The 22,795-nt window shown below is 31.8% G+C and overlaps 3 protein-coding genes across 4 annotated transcripts in view; 1 reads left to right on the top strand and 2 right to left on the bottom strand.

The window, feature by feature from the left end:
- The window catches only part of LOC123703727 (homeobox protein SIX2-like), a 29,931-nt gene extending 23,411 nt beyond the window's left edge, over positions 1–6,520 (top strand). For both annotated transcript variants that reach the window (XM_045651823.1, XM_045651824.1), the window contains exons 6-7: positions 2,620–2,678; positions 6,312–6,520. In XM_045651823.1, coding sequence (XP_045507779.1) covers positions 2,620–2,678; positions 6,312–6,453 — 201 coding nt within the window. In that variant the 3' untranslated portion in view covers positions 6,454–6,520. The remainder of the gene's footprint in view (positions 1–2,619; positions 2,679–6,311) is intronic.
- Positions 6,521–13,680: 7,160 nt separating this feature from the next.
- LOC123703725 (spherulin-2A-like) lies at positions 13,681–15,014 on the bottom strand. The gene is made up of 2 exons (XM_045651822.1): positions 14,959–15,014; positions 13,681–14,610 (listed from the first exon to the last, which is right to left on the bottom strand). Exon 2 carries the CDS (start codon positions 14,599–14,601, stop codon positions 13,714–13,716), a length of 888 nt encoding a protein of 295 aa, XP_045507778.1. The 5' UTR covers positions 14,602–14,610; positions 14,959–15,014; the 3' UTR covers positions 13,681–13,713.
- A 3,880-nt stretch (positions 15,015–18,894) lies between these two features.
- LOC123703682 lies at positions 18,895–19,539 on the bottom strand. The gene has a single exon (XM_045651761.1). The coding sequence runs from the start codon at positions 19,537–19,539 to the stop codon at positions 18,895–18,897; it is 645 nt and encodes a 214-aa protein (XP_045507717.1).
- Between the last annotated feature and the right edge of the window lie 3,256 nt (positions 19,540–22,795).

Genomic DNA, 22,795 nt, shown 5'->3' with positions numbered 1-22,795 from the left:
CGTATTTTACGATAATAATTCGTATAAAATCACAAGTACATAGGCATTTACCTTCTCGATTTAGTGACAGTTTTAGATTTAGAAAATAGGTACTAAATATTTTCATTCACTTTTTGATAAAAATGTGAATGGCGCTTACGATTTTTAGTTTCGAGCACGTTGATTCCATACTAAACGCGGACCCCCTCACCGCTTACCTCAGGCCCGAATAGCTGAATTTTCGCTGACCGCCTAACCCCCCTTAATGTTATTGTTTTATTTATTCACTTACCAGCTTTTCGCAGCTTCGCCCTAGTACTCAATAGGAAAACGCTAGTTCCCGTTTTCATGGGATTATCGGGGTAAAAACTATGCTGTGTTAATCAAAGTCACCCTTTAAATTCATGAAAACCGGTTCACCAGTTTTTGCGTGAAAGAGTTACTTAGAAACAAACATACTAACTTTCGCATTTATAATATTGGTTGGAAAATGTGCGAAAACTAAATCCTATAAGTGTTGACCAAATGTTTAGTGTTATAATAATTTAACTCTAAAACTTCGCAAAACTTTCCTATCGGGGAAATATCGTTTTCTTTTTTGTTGCACAAAGACCTTTTATAATATCCAGTAAAAGTCTAATTTGAAAACGGGTCAGTGGTTTCAAATATTACATCAGCCAAGCAGGGAGAAAGAAAGTAAAATAATAAAGTGCCTAAAAAGGTTATTTTGCTGCATCATTTAATAATTGAGCACAATTCTGCCCTACTGCCCCTTTTTCGTGTTTTTTTTCTTCATATGAACATTCCTTTCGCTTTTATGAAAATACTTGAAAAATTAATATAATTGGTTAATTTTTGGTTTGGAAATGGTCGAGTCGAGCCGCAGTTGGAAATAGTCTTCAGTATTTAATCAAATTCAAATTATATTTATTTGCAAGAATGTAGTTACAAATTATAGATGTTTTAATTACAATATTATGTGGCTAATACATTCCACCCATTGATTGGGTGTGCTAATATTAATTAAGAAAGTTAATTAATCTAATTATTTAAATGGACACACAATTCAATTTTCAATTTAAGTTAGTACCTACAGTTTATTTTTAAATTAAAGTTAGACCTTTTAAATCAATATTGAATAAAACATTCTAAAAACCTTCACAATTAATTTCAATTTACATCATTATAACAATATTATTAATGAGCAATATTTTTAGTTTTAATAAAAAATAACGTCAATCCTACTGTAACATAATAGCTTCGGTTTTGAGGAAGCGGTAGGCGAGTTTCGGATTACACCGCAAGATGAACAGTTGTGGAAAAATAAAGGAAATTTCTTTGTTTATACATTATGTATTAGTTATTTCTTATGACAATGTTTCATATAATTTTTTAATTACCCTTAATCTATACTAATATAATAAAGCTTAAGAGTTTGATTGTTTGAACGCGCTAAAATCAGAAAATAGAAGAATCAGTCCGATTTGAAAAATTATTTCGGTGTTAGATAGCCCATTTATCGAGGAAAGCTATCATCACGCTAAGACCAACAGGAGTGGAGCAATACGGGTGAAACTGCGGAGCGCAGCTAGTATTATACTAGCTGTTCCCGTGGTTATACCCGCATTTAAAAAACGGAGCTTAGCTAGTTGTTTATATTTTATATTTATATTTGAACATTTGATTTGATTTGATTGATTGTGTAACGAGAAAATTGTAATATATTTTTTTATGTATATGTTTATAATATTTAATTTTAATGTAATTGGTAATCATACATATTATATACTTACATGTTTCCATATCACAATGTGGAATTGTCGAATGTGTTTGTGAGAGGCGTTAGAGAGATTAAATTTCGACCACAGGCTGAAAATAAATTATAATATTTAGTCAGAATTGTAAACTAGTAAATTTATATATTTAATTAATTAATTTTGAGAATGAAAATTCAAAAAAATGAGTGCCATATTTAGAAGATGCTGTATTTTTTCTTAAAACGATAATAGCGAAGATCCCTCTACTCTAATCTGCTAGTTATCTGTTTTTTTATGAAATTGATTTTTAATTTATGCAAAAAAATGTAAAATACAAACTACAAACATTTTTTTATTCAATTAAGACTTTTTCGAGAAGCACTTTTAAATCGTCGTAACATATTTGTAACATTTACCACCGATTCGGAAAGCAGTATCTATGGAGAAGAAACTCCATAGTTGCTCTTTTAAAATATGGGCTGATGATGGTATACGATTGTACCTATACGATATTCGATGAATAAATTTTAACCAATGATTTAAAAACGGGCCAGTGTCATAACTTATACAGTATACTGGCTGTGCCGCGCGGTTTCACCCGCGTGGCTCCGCTCCTGTTGGTCTTAGCGTGATAATATCTATAATATTATTATAGCCTATATTACTCGTGGATAATGTAGCTTTCGAATGGTGAATATACTGTGTGTGATATTCATTACAATTAAACAAACAAACAAACAAAGTTTTCCTCTTTATAATATTAGTGTAGATTATAATATAACAATAAGTACCTACCTACCTACGGTATTAAAACTACAGTTCAAGTCCATTTTCTTATTGAATACAAGGCTATGTATAAAATAATAAATTTATTTTATTTCAGGTGTCAAATTGGTTCAAAAATAGGCGACAAAGGGACAGACAAGCCGAACACAAAGATAGGTAAGATGTTTTTTTATTTTCTTCTTTTTTTATATAAAGCAGCTTATTTATATTGGTCGGAATTTTCCTCACAAATACTCGAAATCATTTAATTTTTAAGCGATTACTAATTGGTCAGCCACATATTATTATGAGTCTGAGCCTACTACAGTAAAAAAAAAAATGTCTACGTGTACTAGTGTTCACACGTAAGAAGTGAAACTTCTTTATGACCTTATTTTTCAAAAAATAATTTACTATATGCAACTTTACAGACATACTTCGAATCACGTGTGGTAGGGATAAGAAAAAGGTAGCGCGTAACGGAAAAATCAAAATTGTCACGCGTAACGAAAAAATGTTACACTAAATTTTTTTCCAACCCCGATAAAGAAGTTTCACTTCAATAAAATATTTAGCTCTCTTTAATGTTAGTTTTTCAGAGGACAAGTATTTGAGGAAGAATGGAAATATTAAATAGCTGATGATAGTTCAAAAAGTGCTTCCATCCTTACAAACTTCTCCGTTTATGATATAGGACTAGTTATTCCCTGCGATTTCACCTTTTAACAAAACTATGAGCAAAAACTTATATTCTCTTTTTCAACCCCTTTTTATTTGAAAAATAAGTACCTACCCTATATTTAATACTTGGTCTTCACCTATTTTAATTCCAAATTTCATCCAAAACGATGCTACAATCTACACGTGAAAACGTAACAAACACCCATTTTTAGAATTATAACATTACTGAATATGCCCTTGATTAAACAATGTATACAGACGAACCCGCAGCCTATAACTAGTATACGAATTTACTCAACCATTACTTTGGCTTCGTAACATGATACTTTGGCCAAACAAACGACAAACAAACTAAATTATACCTTATTCACTTGAAATAGAGTCGATATTCCAATAAATGTCTTGTATTGAGTCAAATAAATGACACTCAAACTAAATTGTACCTTATCTAGTGGTAATAGAGTCGATATTGCAATAAATGTGTGATATTGAGTCAGTCAGCTGTGACTATAAACTTAGACCGTGGGTTTGTCCGTCTGTGTTTGCGATTTTATCTATTTAATTATTATTATTAAATATGTAGTATATATTGGTTAGTTATTTAATAATAGTTCGGTTTAGAGTTGGTTCTAAATAGACGAAAATATGAGATAAATTTTGTTAATTTTAATTATGTCACTTTACGCAATAAAAAAAAAAAATAAAAACTAGTTCTTAGGTTATTATTATGACGTATTATTAAGCGACTTTTAAATCATCATCATCATCATCATCAGCCCATATACGTTCCCACTGCTGGGACACGGGCCTCCTATGAGGGTACAGGCCATAATCCACCACGCTGGCCAAGTGCGTGTTGGCGGATGACACATGTCGTCGAACTTTTTAATTCTTCGACATGTCGGTTTCCTCACGATGTTTTCCTTCACCGTTCGAGCAGTGGTGATGTTACAACATGCGCAGATAAATTGAAAAATCAATTTATTTCCTGCGCGCTCGCCTGGTCTCGAACCACGGACTTATCGATTCGAAGTCCGAGGTCTCACCACTGAGCCACCACTGCTCTCGACTTTTAAATGTGGCCTATCAATAATTAGCTTCTTTACAAACTTAAATTATTTACGATATTTTAATGTTTTCGATATTATTGTTTAAAACTTATATCTAGGTACTTTTCTAAGAATTACAAAACAACCACGTGCAAGCGACTACGTAATTACGTATACAATATTATGTTTGCAAAAACGTTTAAACTTAACAAAGTTGTTAAAATCATATTGTTTTTAAAGAAAAATAAATATTTCCCAATACGCCCCTGGACGCTTTTAAACGCAGATGTGGTGGTATCAAGTTACATATATCCGTCCCGCTCTAACGTAACCTCTCGCTCGCACTTACGGTTACAATGTTTTAATTTGTTATCGAAAATGTAATGCTAAATAATGTGTTAATAATGTTTTGAATTTGATAGTAATTTTGTCTGTTTATCATAATATACAGCTGCTGAATGGGGGCGGATGAATTTTCATCTATAGATAGATGAAACCGGGCTTAAGTACTTTTTGGTCGCGAAATACAGACATGCTAAATTTTTTATGTGGTTGTTTTTGCATTTGTACCAACTGCTGTTCCAGTGAGAATGAATTTTCATTGTTAGATAGGTGAAATATGTAATTATTATTGGTGCGAAAATAAACTTGAAAATGGTGAAAAAGGGGATGAAAAATATACTTATAGTTTTTGGCTGTACCTACTACATAACAATAACTTGAAACACACACGAACAAAGAAATGCGGCAAATAAATAATCAAAGAATAAACAACAGATAAGAAATCGCCAAATCCTTAAAAATTTTTTTTTCAAAAAAAAAAAATCAAGCGCCACATTGTATTAAAAACTTTTTTTCCTCGTTTTTTTAATCTATCCTTCAATACATCTAATTCTGATAATCCGATTCACGCTCAATCAAGTGAAAATTTACGGGCCGCTGCTTTAAGACATACTCGGCCACCAGGGTTGGCTTGTTTTTTTGGTTGTATAGAAAATCAGGAGGCATAGGTAATTTGTTAATGGATTGCGTCATTTTGTTGAAGAAATCGCATTTTAGTTTAAAGTTACCTGGAAAGAAAGTATTTTATTTTTGAGTGTATATAATATTTATTTGTGCTCTGCCCTATTCCTATCCTTTACTTAATTTCTCTCTGTACCTATAACCGGTTGTCTGGAAGAACTCGCTATTTAGCGATAAGGCCGCCGTATCCTAGGTTAAGTCTCAATTTGTAATTTATTTAAAAGAATAAAGCTTAAATAAATAAAGTAAAATTCACATGAAAAATAATTCGAAAAAACCACTCAATAATTATACCCAAACCCCCTGTATAACAAAAAATAAAAAAAACAACATTGTCTATTTCAATTCTATCACAACGTCTATGACAGACCCGCATATCGCATTACTAGGGGGCGGCTCTCTGTTTTACCTTTATATTGAACGAAATCCAATACACTCAGGGTTTCTACATACAGGGTGTTCACGGTTGATTTAATTCATCCTAATGGGTTCAGGTAGAAATTAAAAGATTTCGCGTAGTTTGTATATTTTTTGCTTTTTATTGAAAATCACTTGAACAATTAATTTATAGAAAGTAAAAAGAAATATACAACACAGATTATTTATTTATTATGTTTACCTATGCTAGTTACCTATGCACCATAAATTATCTATTATCATGTACCTATATTTTATTGGTTTGTCTGAGTTGGTGCCTCATAATATAATTAAAAGAATTTTCAATACAAAAAAAATAGAAGTATTGTAGGTGCAATATTTAACAGTCTTTGTATTTGACTACAAAGCTTTTGTAATAAGTAGGATGTCAAAACTTTTGTATTAAGATTTAAGTTTGAAGAAAAAATACCAATCAAACCCCTGGTTTGGATTGGATGGGATTTATGGTTATGATAACGTGATTATTAGCGCGGAAATAGCAATCGTGCCTTTTGCGATTCCTGCGACGGGGACAGCCTATACTTCCGACTTCAAAAGAAGGGGATCTTTTCTCTATATTCGATTATACTCTTGTATATTTTGTGTAGAATACATAATAACTTAAAACTTTTAATTCCAGCGGTGGCCCAGACAAGCAGCTAGACTCATCAACAGACGACGACAGCGACGCCCCTCACGTGACCCCAGCACACGCACCGCCAATCTACCCTCACGCGTTATATGAACACCCCCTAGCTCATCTACCCTATCATCATACGTGACCGTACTAAAACTGTTTAATATTAATAAACAGGATTTGTATTTGACCTTAAAACACTTGTATTTGAAGTTTTTTGTATAATATTTCACATAAACAAGGATTTTAATGAGCTGTACGAACACCCGCTAGCTCATTTACCGTATCATCATACGTGACCATACTAAAACTTTTTAATATTTACTACAGGATTTGTTTTTGACCATAAAATACGAAGCCGTGACCGTACTAAAACTTTGTATTGAACTGTATACATTCAAATATTTGTAATAATGATCACCTCTACCTTGCTTTTTTGCCGTATTATAAAAGTGACCGTACCTTATGCTACAATACAACCAAATACAAAATAAAATAATAATTTGACTGTTTTGTATTTAGTTGTATTTAACAGGAATTGTATTTGACCGTGAATTTTTGTATTCAGATAGTTATGAATATGTAATAAATTTAAATTACAAACACACACAGACACTTATTATGTGTATGGTTACATGATACACGATGCTACAATTTTTTAAATATAAGCCTGTTACAAACATCACTTTACCTTGTTCATTCAATACTAAATAACTTCATATTCGTTAATACCTATATTACGTACTACATGAATAATACAATAATTGTATTTGATTGTATTTGACCATTAACATCGAATATACTCAAATATTACAGCATATCGTACTAAATACGTGGTACAATAATTGTATACACACATATATGTTTTGTATTTGACTGTTATTACTATACAAAGTATTATATGTTTGATTCAAAATAACTCATTTAAATGAATAATTTATTTGAATTTTTCTCATTTATTAACATTGTGCTACAATATTTTTTGTATTGACCGTATAAACTTTTGTATTTGACCATATTTAGTTAAAATAACGATTTTTATTTATTAACAAATATTTTCAACTTTAAAACCCTCAAGATATTCATAGTTTTAAATTAATTTAATTATAATTAATATATTGTACAAATAAATATAAAATAATATAATCATTTGTGTTCACGGTAATTTCTGTGTTTGTTTTTTAATAATAATTTTCAAAAACAAAATTAATGCAAAATGTTTTATATGTGCGATTTTACTTTTAATTATGTTTACAATATAATTGATGTAAATAATTAAACATTTGTTTATTCTATTATACAGGGTTACTTGTGAAACACCAGCAACCTCGCAGGACAAGATAGCTAACATCATAAGTAACAACATTTGTTCTACGACTTTTGGCATCACGCAATAAATTATTTTTAAATGATTTTTTAAGCTTTTATTGTACTCTCTAAACATTTGTAAGTCTATGTTCTATTCATTATCGAAAGGACGACGCGACGCCCCCTTCCCCCTCTCGTTCGCTTCTTGTTAAGAGTGGGCATAAAGCCAGAGAATTTCTAAAGATATGGGCCCCGCCCTAGCGCGCCATGCCGCGCGCAATCATTCTTCCATCATACACGGCTCACCGTACTTACGTAAAGTTCAACGGACGCTAAATTAAACACAATATTCTTCGCGCGTTCAACGCGTATTTTCGGTAGTTAGTATACAGTGAAGTTGAAATCATGGCAAATTATGTAATATGATAATTTATTATTATTTTTTAATTTTTATTTATAATTATTGATGATAATCTATACGTATATAATAAAACAGTAAAAAAAGTGTATACGTATGTAATATATATTCAAAAAAACGATATTAGGGAAACAGTATAGAGCACGTCGAATCCGTAAAAAATTCTGTCTGTTTGTTTGTATGATTTGAATGAATGTTAAATTGTTGTGTTTATACTTTATATTATATTTATTATATACTAGCTTTCCGCCCGCGGCATCGCCCGCGCAGTCAAAGAAAAACCCGCATAATTCCCGTTCCCGTGGGATTTCCGGGATAAAACCTATCCTATGTCCTTTCTCGGGTATCAAAATATCTCTATACCAAATTTTATGCAAATGGGTTCAGTAGGCGTGATTGAGAGTTACTTTCACATTTACAATATTAGTACAATATTAGTATAATATTAGTACAAGGTAAATTAGCTTGGAGAAATATTTGCATATCTAGTCGTGTGTATATTACTCAGATCTTAGAGCGCGTTTCCACTATAACGTTCAGACTTCAGGCCTATACAAAAATGTTTCGATATCCTTACATTACTATTTAATTTTATACTTATTCCTAGCAACACTCTGATTTTTGTTTTCAATAAAAACAAGTTTTTATTTGAAAGAAAATGGTTTTGACTTTATAAAAAAAATAATAATTATCATTCAATTTCACGTTCTTGAGCAAACGACAAAACGACTACCGTGAAACAATAAAATATCGTGTCCATAATAATTTGTTTCGTTATTAATATTTGACCATAATAATTCCGAAACAAAACAAATAAATAAATCGTCACTTGATAGTTGAATGTGGAAACACGCACAAAACCAGAATAAACCAGTTTACGCTGTCCGCAGGTACCACGTGCAGTCCGTGAGTCGCTTGGTACCGTTAGAACATAAAGCACACATTTCATTCAAAAGTTATAATTATTACGTAATTGTTAAATTTTGTATTTGTTGATTGTTGTTATTATTTGTTATTATTGTTATAATATTTGTTGAAGTGTTTAATTTGTGTGTAAGTGTTGTAACTTTATATTGTTAATTGTTAATGTAAAAGTTATACGTATGTTAAATGTGCAAATATTAAAATAAAGTTTCATCTTTTTCAGAGGAGAAACACATATAGTTTAATTTAAAATCCCATATACAGGGTTATTTGTAAAACACCGGCAACCTCGCAGGACAAGATAGCTAACATCAAAAGTAACATTTGTTCTACGACTTTTGGCTGTTGGCATAACGAAATAAATTATTTTTAAATGATTTTTTAAGCTTTTATTGTACTCTCCTAACGTTTGTAAGTCTATGTTCTACTCATCATCGAAAGGACAACCGCGACGCGACGCCCCCTTTCCCCTCCCGTTCGCTTCTTGTTTACGTAATTTTTGTGATGCGCGTAGAGTTTATAATATTCAAACGGAAAATGAAATGAACATTTATTTTTTTATGAAAATAAAATCTAACAAAATATCAAAAGTCGTAGAACAATTAATGTTGTTACTTATGATGTAAGGTATCTTGTCCTGCGAGGTTGCTGGTGTTTTACAAGTAACCCTGTATATATAATAAAAACTAAAAATATAATGTTGTTTTTTTTATTTGCTGACCATACAGACAATCCCCGAATTTGCATTCGCGAGTGTATCCATACTTAGGGTTGCCAAACAGTATTCTACTGTTTTTCACTAAATTATACTTTTTACTGTTTAACAAATAAAAAGTATTTATACAAAAGACTGTTTTCAGCATCAAAGTGCAGACACATAATATAGACAGATATTATGTGTTACATTTAGACGCTCACAATTTTTTTTTATTTAGTTAGAGGGCACACACTACAATAAATACTGTTTTTTTGCTAAAATACTGTTTAATATTTTTTTTACACGGTCGTAAGAGACGCCATGGACAGAGACCGGTGGAGGCAAATCATCCGCTCCAGATGCAACCCTGATGCTGACCACGATCCTCAGACATGAGGGACCGACAAGAGAGAGAGAGAGACCTGAATAATGAATATACGTACTTTATTTCTTGTAAAAAAAGTTGGCAACCCTATTCATAGTGTTTGTTTATAATATAGGAGTGGCAAGGTCGCCGTCGCGTCGCGCGCAATTGCTGCTATCACCGTCGTCGCTTGAAACCGGCGCTCCAAAAATGGATATTCCATCTTTTGATTCGTGAATCAAAAGATGGAATATCCATTTTTGGAGCGCAGGACTGTCGTGAAATTTCTCTTATTGGATTTCGTATGTAGGCATTGTACTGAATGTTGTTTCATATGAGCGCAATCGAGAGCGCTCCGTTTCGCGTGTTACTTATGAATGATATATGTATTTTATTTGTAACTAGCGGTCCGCCCCGGCTTCGCCCGTACATATTTACGTTTTCTCTACATGAGAACCATCCTTCATCCTTCAAGTGATACAATAAAAAAAAAATTATCGAAATCGGTTCAGCCGTTCACACGTGATACCGTGACAACGCGAAACGGGTTTCATTTTTAAATATACAAATATTTAGACGAGTAAAGTTACTTATTTTATTTAAATTTACGATAGATTTCAAATAATGAGCAGGTATAACTTTATAATTTACTAGAGGTCCGCCCCGGCTTCGCCCGTGGTACATATGTATTTCGCAATAAAAGGTAGCCTATGTCCTTTCTCGGGTATCAAAATATCTCCATACCAAATTTCATGCAAATTGGTTCAGTAGTTTAGGCGTGATTGAGTAACAGACAGACAGACAGAGTTACTTTCGCATTTATAATATTATAGCATGGATTATAATTATTTATGGGAGTTCACTGCACCAGTGATTACTGATTAGTAATACAGATTGTGAATATATTATATTATATATACCTACTATTCACAACCTATAATTACGTTATTTACTGGAACAACCATAGGAATCTACAAATAGGTAGTAGGTAATCATATAGTAGTAATGGTAATAAGTAATTAATAAAAAAATATACTAGGTACATATAAATCTTTCTTGATTTTATTGATGTAACACTATGAATGAAATATTTGTATCCATATAATATATACCTATATATATGTTTGTATACCTAAGATCGTCGCGTCAATACTCAGCCCACGGAAACGAATTTATGCATTTGCATAAATTCGTGTGAGTGTGATTAGATATTACATATTTATGTAATATCTAAACTCACCTGCATAAAGTTTCTGAAATGAATCGAAAGTCGTATTTTTTATTAATACATATTAATAAATAATAATTATTATTATTTATTATAAATAATAATTAGGTATTTATTAATATGATTACAATACTATACTTATCTTCGAAAATTAGTTAGATATCATTTAAATATGAATCTCTTTTAGTTCTCGTTTCTGAAGTTTCAATGTTCTTTTGTTGTTTACCATTTTCAAAAAAACAATATTGAAACAATATTATTAAAAAATCGGCGCGCGGCACAGCAATTTAAGCATGGTCTACTCGTCTCAACGGAGCGATAGCGTCTGATGTATGAAATAGAATTATGTTTGAAGCTCCTAGAACGTGCGATGCAAGATGATTTCTTGCGTAATTAAAAATATAGTAAGCGCCAAAAGTGTTTTATCGTGATTAAATCAAAACTAAAAGTAATGAGACAAAAGTGGTATAACAAAGTTCTCACAAATGTTTCAATATAATTGTTTATGAAAAAAATAACATAATAGGCATAACCATGTCAAGTAAAAAACGTCAAAGTGTGAAATTTAGAGGTAACTTCGTGAATTATTTCTATCGAGTCAATTTCAATATTTTATGTTTTTGATCAAACAGGATAATCGAAAATATCATCAAGTTTTACATATATTTTATTTTTTATATTTGGTCTTGAATATTACACGTATCAACTAAATGTTGATTGGTGATTTGACTTTAGTCGCGTTCTTAACGTAAGTTCACTAATTTTTGGGATGCGCGTAGAGTTAATAATATTCAAACGGAAAATTAAATGAATATTTATTTTTGTAAGAAAATAAAATCTAACAAGTTATCAAAAGTCGTAGAACAAATGTTGTTACTTATGATGTTAGATATCTTGCCCTGTGAGGTTGCTGGTGTTTTACAAGTAATCCTGTATATAAAATTAAATAAGGTATTTTTCAGTTAATTTTTGATACATTAGGAAATAAAAATAGTCATAAATAAATAAAAGTAGTCTGATTTTGTGATTATTGGCTTCCTATAGATTATTGTATAGATATTACTTAAGTCTTATCGAATAAAATGAAAACACTAACTGCCTAACGCAATACATTAAAACAATTGTTAAAATAAAAATTAGTGCGTAATAAGTGACATTTAAAAATGAACAATATTTGACTAAATTGCTACTACATACATATAAAAGAAATAAAATAAAACTACAAATCACTAACATCCTATAGTTAATTCATAAATATTTTTTTTCTCATTTTTTTTTAAATTTCAATCTTTTGAAACCTGTCACTTGACTTTTTTTTATATAAACCAAAAAGATAACTAAATTCAATCGAGTGCTCGAAGGTAACTGTTTTTAATATGGCTGTTATTTAACACAAAAATCAGCATTTACTTGTATAAAACTACAATTAAAACATAAATCTATCGTCATTCTTTATTTCTATTCAGGTATGTTAAAAAATATTAATGTTTCGCAAAAAACAATAATTTTACTTCATTATGTACAGTAATTAAGGTAATATAATTTTTTTTATGTTATATTGACTGACGATTAAAACTAAATTACTGAGCTGTTAAATGCAAGTTTGTCTTCAAATATCTTCAATAATTATTATTTTACATCATAAAATAAAACAAAATTATTTTTATTTATTTATTTGTTTATAACACTTCATTGTACAAAACAATGTAGGAAATGTACAAATTAATGAGGTGCAAAAATTTTGCACAATAGGCGACCTTATTGCTACACAGCAATCTCTGCCAGGCAACCTGGTAGGAAAGGAAATTATCTTTTATGTACTACATTCCCTACAATAATATAAATCTTTCATTTGTGGGAGACATGAAAAATTTATAGGTTTACACCGTGTAGAAAAACCTTATCGTCTAAAAGCGATTTCTGCCAGTCAAATGTTTGATCGTCAGTCAATTTTATATCAATACAATATAATAATAGGTATAAGGTAGTTATTTATTTAAATATTATTTAAGTTTATGTAAAGATAATACACAATGTAACATGGATTAGAATTTTTAAATGAAAGTGTGTTGTTATAAATGGTGTTTTATTTTATCTGTTTACCCGACTGCGAAAAGGAAGATTATGTTTTTCGAGTGTATGCATGAATTTAAGTTTGAGAGGGTACATAAGTTTGCCTTAACGCTGCCATTAAAGTAGAAAAAAAGTAGTTTTGTAGGTATGTAGTAGATTTGGCGCCAAAATCTTTAAAAGTTAGTTTTGTACTATATGAAACAAACTGGAAACATAATACCTACTTATGAGAAACCTCTCCATAAAATTATTAAAAAAAGTGATTTGATATCTATGTATATGTAATTCCTTTAAACAATGAAGCTATTTTAATTCCACATCTGTTCTCAATATATAGGAATATAGTTCAAAAAAATTCAATCACATTCAAACCATTTATTACATATTTACAAATCAAACAACAACATCCATGATCTTCGTGTTGAACTTCCTGTCAAACACAACAACCTTAGAGTTTGTGAAAAAGCCGATTTCCATAATTTGCTTAGAGATTAAAGCGTTGTTCAGACCAGCTTTAGCCATAACAGTTCTGACATCCAACGCCCAGAAATGATGGTCCCTGTACAGGTTATTGTAGTTCACAGCGAGGGATCCACTTAAACTGGCTTCATATTCAACTTCCACCTTCAAAGAACCTCTGGTAGCGTGTAATTCAGCCAAAACCGATTGTCCAGGAGTCAACATTAACTCCATATGGGATTCGGAACCGACGGTAATCGTCTGCGACTTTTCGGAGTTCGTTCCCCATGAGGAAGAGAATTCCAAGGACGTTTTACCACCTACATTGACGAAATCGATGTCAAAGTCGTAGCTGATCTCTTGACCAACGGTTAAATCGCCAGATTTGCTCCAGGATGAGCTCATTGTGTTCTGGACGGCTTGTGAGATGCCCACGTTGAAGGAGGCAGGTTTAGAGCTGTTGTTTTCGAAGATCTGTTGCATCACGATCTGGGGTTGTGTTGTCATGGATAAAACACGGCCTCGTTTTGGCACCAGAGTCCTGGAAACCTGTCTCCAGCCGTAGGACCTGTACAAATCACCCCAGGGTGTAGGGCTCTTTACGAAAATGTCGTCTGGCCATTGTCCAAAGTACAATTCGGCGCCTTTCTTCAAGTTGCTGTCTGTCAATTGGAAGGTTTCCCGCTCTGTGTCGCTGATGACGTCAATTTCTTGGCCGGAGAAGGCGAGGTTGAGGTTCTTCTCGAAGGTTCCAGAAAGTTCGATGTCTATTTTCGCGAGCGCGAGCGCTGGCAGCACGAGGAGCACGAATTTGAACGCCATTTTGTGGGTCTGGGAATGGGATTTAAAACGTTAATTAGGTAATTTGCAAAACAGGTATTTACTTATTTTGAATTTGATATGGAATTGTACAAAGGTGAATTTTCACCAAGGTAAGTTTGTCAAAACATTGATGGGTGAGTATTTATGGAAATATATTAAACGGAAAAAAATATAAATAAAATGCAAACATTCGGAATGAAGAAAGTAGGTAATCCCATTTTATATATCTAAAAAAACTTTAGTAAAATATTAAAAATAAACTAGATTGTAACTACTTATCGATAGAATTTAAAAAAATAGTAAACACAAAGTTGCATAATGCATTAGTTTTACATAAAAAAAGAAATGATTACTTACAGGTGAGATTCGAAACCGAAGATAGTTCACGAATATTGATTTCTCTAACAAGTGAAGTATTTATACATAATTTTTAGCAAATTACGCATTTTTTGTTGCAGGTAATGGTTAAATTCTGGGCATTTCATATAATTTCTGGAAATGTTAAAATCTAGGTCAAATAAACAGACATAGAAAACATGCTATTTTAATGAATGCTTTTTACCCGCGACTTTGTTTGCAATTATATGTTTCATAATAAATAATTATATGTATAATAAAGTGAAAAGAAATAAATACCTAGCTTGAGCCCGCGACTTCACACGCGAAGTACCCATATTATGTACCCCCGACATAAGTCTGTGCTGTTTCAGACCAAAATCTATCGCTGTACTTATAAAATTCATACCTACAAATGGGACCAAGCAATCTTAGCGTACCTAGTTGACAAACATACATGCCTACATCTTTCCTATTGATGTACCATGCATAAATTTATAAAGATGTAGATAGTATAGAGGTATATGCCACATAATATTTAAGCTTTAAAAATACTTTATAGTATTTCTTAAAAATCAAGTCATCATTAAAATCAAAAGTCAAATCTTACAACGTATTATTTTATGTACTACTAATAAACTTAATGGATTTCTCGAGTGATGTGACATTAATACCTTATATTTTTAGACACACGTGTCGTTAAACTAGATATTTCAAAATAGTCCAAATAAACATTTGTGCTGTAACACACATTAACTGTATTGAGAGCAAAAGAAATAAGCAACCTGCAATTTTGTGTTGACGTGATGTTTTATATTTTGTTAACGCGCAGATTTTGTAGGTTCATTTTTATCTTTATAATAATAATAATAATAATAAAGCTCATTTATTCCGTGTAATAAATCAAAATTTACATTTCAAATGTTTTGTTAGTTGTTAGTTTAACTTAATTTATTTTAGTATCTAATGTTAGTTTAATTTTTTCTTATTTCCACGGACCCCTTATTGGGTAAAAGCCTCCTCTCTCCTCTTCCATGTAATCCTATCCTGTGAAATTTTCATCCAGTTTTTGCCCACCGTTTCTATTAAATCATCAGCCCATCGCTTTCTTGGTTTACCTTTTTTCCTTTTTCCTGTTGGTCCTGCCCATTTAGTTGTCAGTAATGTCCATCTGTTATCTGTATATCTCGATATGTGACCCGCCCATTGCCATTTGAGATGTAGAGCTTGGCGGAGAGCATCTGTTAGTTTAGTTTTATTTCTTATGTCTTTGCTTCTAATCTTCTGTATTTTTTTTATTTTTAATATACTTCGTTCCATTGAACGTTGGCATGTGGTAATTTTGTTTTTAATTTTCTTTGTATATGTCCATGTCTGGCTCCCGTATGTCAAACTAGGTAAAATACAAGTATCCATCACTATTCTCTTCAATCCTATGTGGTAGTCTCCTTTTAAAATTTCTTTTTGAGCCCAAAATTTTTTCCATGTCCCATTAATTCTTCTATCAACTTCTTCTTCATTACAGTTTTCGTTAAATGATACTAGCTTTCCTAGATATATGTAGCTGTTAACATATTCGATTTTATTACCGGATATTTGTATTAATTTAGTTCGAGAATTGGTCATTATTTTAGTTTTTTGAAGGTTCATATGTAGGCCTACTTCCTGGCTGGAGTTCGATAACAGTTGTAACATTTGTTCTAGTTCGTTGGCTGAGTTGGCAAATAGAACTATGTCATCTGCGAATCTTAGATGACTAAGATATCGGCCTGAAATCCACAGCCCTTTGTTTTTCCAGTCAATACTCTGGAAGACGTCCTCCAATACTGCGATGAACAGCTTTGGCGATAAGGGGTCGCCTTGTCTAACTCCTCGTCCGATTTGTATCTCTTCTCCTTTGTTTTCTAACCGTATTCTGCTTACACTATGAGAGTAGATGTTCTTTAGAATGTTTATATATGTGGTACTTATTTTGCATGATTCGAGCGCTTTCCAAATTGAACAGTGAGTAATGGAGTCGAATGCTTTTGAGTAGTCAACAAAAGCTACATAAAGCGGGTGATTGAACTCTTTATATTTCTCTAGTACTTGGTCTAACGTGTGGATATGATCTATAGTTGAAAAGGCTGAACGAAAGCCTGCTTGTTCAATTGGTTGTTGGGAATCTATTAGTGGTGTTAACCGACTCAAAAGTATGGATGTGAAAAGTTTATAAATACTAGATAGAAGGCTAATAGGTCTATAATTAGCAATATCTAATGGATCACCTTTTTTGTAGAGCAAAACTATCTCTGAGCAGTACCATTGTTTAGGTACATTTTCGGTTTGAAGTACTAAGTTATAAAGTTGTGCGAGATATGGAGTGAGTACTGGTGCACCTATCTTTAAAGCTTCATTGGTAATATTATCTGGGCCTGGACTTTTGTCAGATTTTAGTTTTTTGATATGTTTTAATACTTCGTCCTCACTAACAAATTCGTTTACAATATCTACCTTATGTTGCGTACTCAAGGACTTTTTCTGTGTATTTTGTATCATTATTTCTGGTTTCTTATATAATTCTTTATAAAATGAAGTTGCGTAGTTAATAATATCCTGACGTGTTTTAGTTGTGTCTTGCTTTTTGTTTAGTTTAAGTATCCAGTCTTTATGTGTAGTAAGTTCTTTGTTAGCTCGTTTGATGCTTCTGTATTTTTCTAAGTTTTCCTCTATAATTTTGCTTCTATGGTTTTTGTAATCTCTTGCTATTTCTTTATTTGATAATTTAAACAATTTTTTAAGTTCCTCTTTAATTTCTTTTGTTTTATTTTTAGTTTTTAATAATTCTGTTCGCCTGTTTAGTAGTTTTATTGTTGATTCGCTTAGTATGTGAGTTTTATTGTCTCTGTTATTAGTTGTAGGTTTTTTAATAACGCTTGTTGAGATTATGTTTTCTAATTTGTCGTAGAAATATTGTATGTTTTTTGTATCATGATTGAGATTTATATTATTTTCTAAATTTTGTTTCAGTAGCTTTATGTAGAACATTTTTTCTTGGTCAGTTGAAGGTAACTTATGTTTCGATCTGAAAGTTTTCCTGCTCAATTTCGGTATTTTTAATGAAAGAGATGCTCGTACTAATCTATGGTCTGACGGATAGGACAGTTTATTCAGAACTTCTACATTATTTATAATTTTAGGTTCATTACACATTATAAAATCAATTTCGTTTCTCGTTCTATGGTCTGGCGACACCCAAGTCCATCTCCTATTGTGCCTCTTTTTAAAATATGTGTTCATTATAAACAGTTTTTGTTCGCAAGCATATTGAATTAATCTTTCACCTCTAGCATTCCGTCTCCCATATCCAAATTTACCCATTACAAAATTTTCATGACTAGATGGTTGTCCTATTTGGGCGTTGAAATCTCCCATAACGAATACGGTTTTGCCTTCAATTTCCTGGGCCGTCCTAAGATCGTTGTAGAATCTATCAAGTTCTTCCTCGCTCGCTTTTTCGGTAGGTGCGTATGCTTGAACAAGTGTAAGAAGTTGTTTGTTTAGATTAAGTTGTAATACCGCTACTCTTTCAGATATTCCACTATAATTTACTATGCAATTTTTATAATGCTTTTTGATTAAAAATCCTACGCCATATAGTCCCTTTGTTTCTCCTGTATAGCAGAGTATGTATTCCTGTAATTCTTCGATTTTGCAGCCCATTCTCCTTACTTCACTCAGTCCTATAATATCGAAGTCTACGCTTTTCAGTGCATGCAGCAGTTCAATTAATCGTTCTTGTGATGCTAAGGATCTTACGTTGTAGGTGCAGATTTTTAACAGATGGTTGCGCTTCATTTTTGAGGGGTGAGGGTGTTGGTCGTTGTCCCCACGGTGACCAACCGGCTTGGGGAAAGTATTTTTAAGTTCTTCTATTGTGGTTTGTGTTATATTGTTCCGGTGGCTGATAGGTATTTGCTATGCTTTGTGTTCTACTTTTCCGGTTAGAGATGTTGTAGAGTTGGATCGGCCTCTCATTAGTGTGAATGCGTTTTTCTTATTTTTTGTCGGTACGTTTTTCTCTGGCTGGATTGGGGTAGTTGGTGATATGGATAGATCCCTTTTCCGGTTGTTTGTCTGTGTAGAATAATCTTTAATAATAAGTTTATCGTAGTTAATAGTCGCATAATTCCCTTTATCTCGTTCTTCTTTGACCCTTTCGTGTAGTTCTCTTCTTTTTTGCAAGACCTCTTTAGGAAAATCTTCCGATACGTAAACATCATCAAGTTTCTTCTTATTCTTCATAATTGTATTTTTCAACCAACCATTAACACATGCCATGAGTATTGGTCTAGTTTTCCCTCCAACAGTATCTTTTTTTCCGATTCTATAAATCTTATTTACATCTTTAGGTTCAACCGTAATGTTCAGATGGGTAGTAAGTTTCTGGGTTACTTTTTCCAAAAGATCTGTTTGGGATGATTCTGTTTCCTTAAGACCATAAATAATAATGTTGTTTGATCTGCTGTTTTTCTCCAAATTCGCTATTTTTTCTTTTAAAATTTTATTTTCTAATCGTAATTCTTCAATTTCTCGTGTGAAAGGTGCTAGTTTTTCATCCATTTTATTTAAGACTTCTTTAGTTTGGTTTTGCATTTCGGTTTTAAGTTTGTCAAAAAGTGCTTCATTATTCATTTTAAAAAAATTTAGTTTTAGTCTATGGTCAATATCGTGTCACCCGACTTTTATATTATCCCTTATCTTTTTCGAATGGCAACTCCCGATATTTTCCTTATGTTGGCAGTATGTATTTGACACTTGTCAAATATGTGACATCTGTCAATAACAGCTGTTGGTTATCGAAATGCTTTGAATTATGGAATTATTAATTAGTAAATTCAATTGTTGAAAACTTATCTTTTCTTAGTTCCCGATGATTTTTGTGCAGTTTCGATGTTTATTTATGAATAATTACACTTTTCACTGAATATGGATAACTTATACAGATGATTGAGGTTTAAATAGCGGAGCACAACAATTGTACGTATTACTTTGACAGTCACCGGAAGTCAGTTTTATCTTTATGTCTTGTTAAAATTATATTTTAAAACTGTAAAAAACAATAATTATAATATTAAAAAACAAAAAATAAGGATTTATCGATCAAATAGAATGAAATCGAAAGACAATAGTCAATAATATCTTATTAGTTATTAGTTACATAAGAACAAGTACCTACCTATGTGAAGTGAGATATCTCTTAGAAAAAAAAACATTGAATTAGAGAAAAATCAGACCTAATATTTTATTTCTTAATAAGTTTTGTAGGCACATCCTTATAAATAGCTGTGTCTGTTTAGCAACAAATGAGATTGAGAGACTGGGTATCATGGATCAGATGCATTTCAAATCTGTTTCACTGATCGATTTTCCTTACGGGACAAGTAGATAATCAGCCTTCTGTGTCTGCCAGACCGAGAATTTATTTTTCTTCGTCTTCACTGGGAATCGAATTCAAGACCCGTTGGTTATACGCTCGTGCGTTAACCAATGCACCAAGGATGTTTCTAGAAATTTGGAACATTTGCAGTACCTACTATCAACGCGACTTATCCTGCAAATATAATTTAAATTCCTCTTTTATTTCTTACTAGCTGCGCCCCGCAGTTTTACCCGCATTGCTCCGCTCCTGTTGGTCTTAGCGTGATGATATATAGCCTTCCTCCATGAATGGGCTATCTAACACCGAAAGAATTTTTCAAATCGGACCAGTAGTTCCTGAGATTAGCGCGTTCAAACAAACAAACAAATAAACTCTTCAGCTTTATAATATATACTTATTACTATATTAATTAATAATGGTATGAAGTAGGTAACTATATATACCGGCTTTTGATGGTTGGGATTAGGGAATCAAAAACATGAATATGTTTTTACTTAGAAATTTTTAAGAATCGAAACAAAAAATGTGAAATGCTATTAGTTTTAAAAAATCAACTTTCAATATTTTCTAGTGCCTACTTTCATAGATTTAAAACTATAGGTGGAATAACTATAGGTGTAATAATTAACTTATTTTACAATGTGCGTGTTATTTATTTCCCATACATTTAATTAGATAATGCCTACATGGCTACATAATATAATAATAATTACACTTTGCTCTTTGGACTGCTTGACATTGGATTAAAATTTCTGAGTTAGCATAATCACAAATAATACTAACTATAGTATAATGTTTTTTTTTATGAGAATGAACAATTGTTTAACAGCATAGGATCTAGTCGATCGTTAAAAGGTATTTCGTCCAATAGTATCTACCTACTATGTTTCTAATATTAGGTATACCTAAATGCGAAAGCTTGTCAGAAAAAATACTGGGCGGATTTGAATGGATCTTTACAATAATATAGGTGAATTACACATGAGCTCACAAATACTTGTTTTACCCGCGGGCTCGTCTGCGCGTGAATCCGCGCGCCGCAGATAGTAAAAAAGAAAAAATGCTTAATTTTGCATGATATAGAGGTAGCGTGAAATAAGCAATGAAATTGCAAAATTCGTTACGTTTCATAAAATAATCTTTTATTAGAATTAAACAACTCAATTTGCGTTTGAAGATGATGTGGATGACCAAATTGTTGTTTTGCCTTTTAGCAATATATTACGTTGTAAGTTAAAACACGATTTAAAAATTCTTAGTAGTTAATACTTTAATATTTGGTATAAAGCTGAAGAGTTTGTTTGTTTGAACGCGCTAAGTCAGGAACTACTGGTCCGATTTGAAAAATTCTTTCGGTTTTAGATATAAGATAGCCCATTTATCGAGGAAGGCAATATTATATTTATATCTACGCTAAGCACGCATATTATCATCACGCTACAGGAGCGGATCATTACGGTTAAAACCACACAGTTAAAATTATGACATAAATAGATATAATATTATCAGCCCTGCTAGTAGAATTATTGTAGACATATTACATACCTATTTTCTATTTGTTTTAGAGAGCGACTTTAGAAAACATTCCTTTCGAAACAGCAAAGGTGAGTTTCAACTTTATTTTATTGTTTCAAGAATAATTTATAAGTTAATTTAAATTAAATATGTAATTCAAATTAATAAAACATAATGTACTCTTCAGTGTTCATATATTTTAAACTCCACAGTTTAGATAATAATGTATTTTTACATTTTATGTGTTTGTATATTTTGATGACTACACGTACCTACCTATTGGTGAGATAAGGGCATAGTTAAATTAATTTTACAGGTGGTTTATCATAAACAGCGGCTGTGTATATTCAGACCGGGGAAACCGAAATGTTATGGCAGTGAAAAGGTTACTTAACTATTACACATTTATTTCTGGGTTGACTGTCGATGCATTTAAGGGAGTGCTCATTCTAAACCCACTTTTATAATTTATTTTAGTGTAAGTAAACAGGCGTAGAGCATTCTTTCGTTGTTCTTAGTGAGTAAAGATTATGCAATGTTCTGTTCTAATCCTGAATAACACTGAATATGACTTTTCGTTTACACAAGATCACGAAGGAATGCTCTTAGAGCTCTAGCTCTATGTTCGATTGATGTAAATGCACCGCAGTCGTTTATGGGTCACACAAATCGTTTAAGGGTCAAGTTTTCGGTGCAATGAAGTTCAGAGTCATATAGTCAAATATGAAATCGAAATATAATCTAAATAGTATATAAAAGAGATCCAGTTTCAAATAGTGATTCAAGAGGAAGGTTTTATTGTGGTTTTTTTACACAATTTATTAGGTTTTACAACCCATAAAACTTTTGTGCTTCTAAAATATTACAGAATACATAGAATTTGTAGTATTTTCTATATTTGGATTAATAATATTATTTCTT

The sequence above is a fragment of the Colias croceus genome, chromosome 27, assembly GCF_905220415.1.
Source record: "Colias croceus chromosome 27, ilColCroc2.1".
NCBI classification, from domain to species: Eukaryota; Metazoa; Arthropoda; class Insecta; order Lepidoptera; family Pieridae; genus Colias; species Colias croceus.
The sequence above is the reverse complement of the archived record's forward strand: the minus strand, read 5'-3'. Positions and strand labels throughout refer to the sequence as shown.

Bases quoted from the DNA above. Each gene is read 5' to 3' on its own strand.
- LOC123703725 (XM_045651822.1), bottom strand. From the start codon at position 14,601: ATGGCGTTCAAATTCGTGCTCCTCGTGCTGCCAGCGCTCGCGCTCGCG.
- LOC123703682 (XM_045651761.1), bottom strand. From the start codon at position 19,539: ATGGATGAAAAACTAGCACCTTTCACACGAGAAATTGAAGAATTACGA.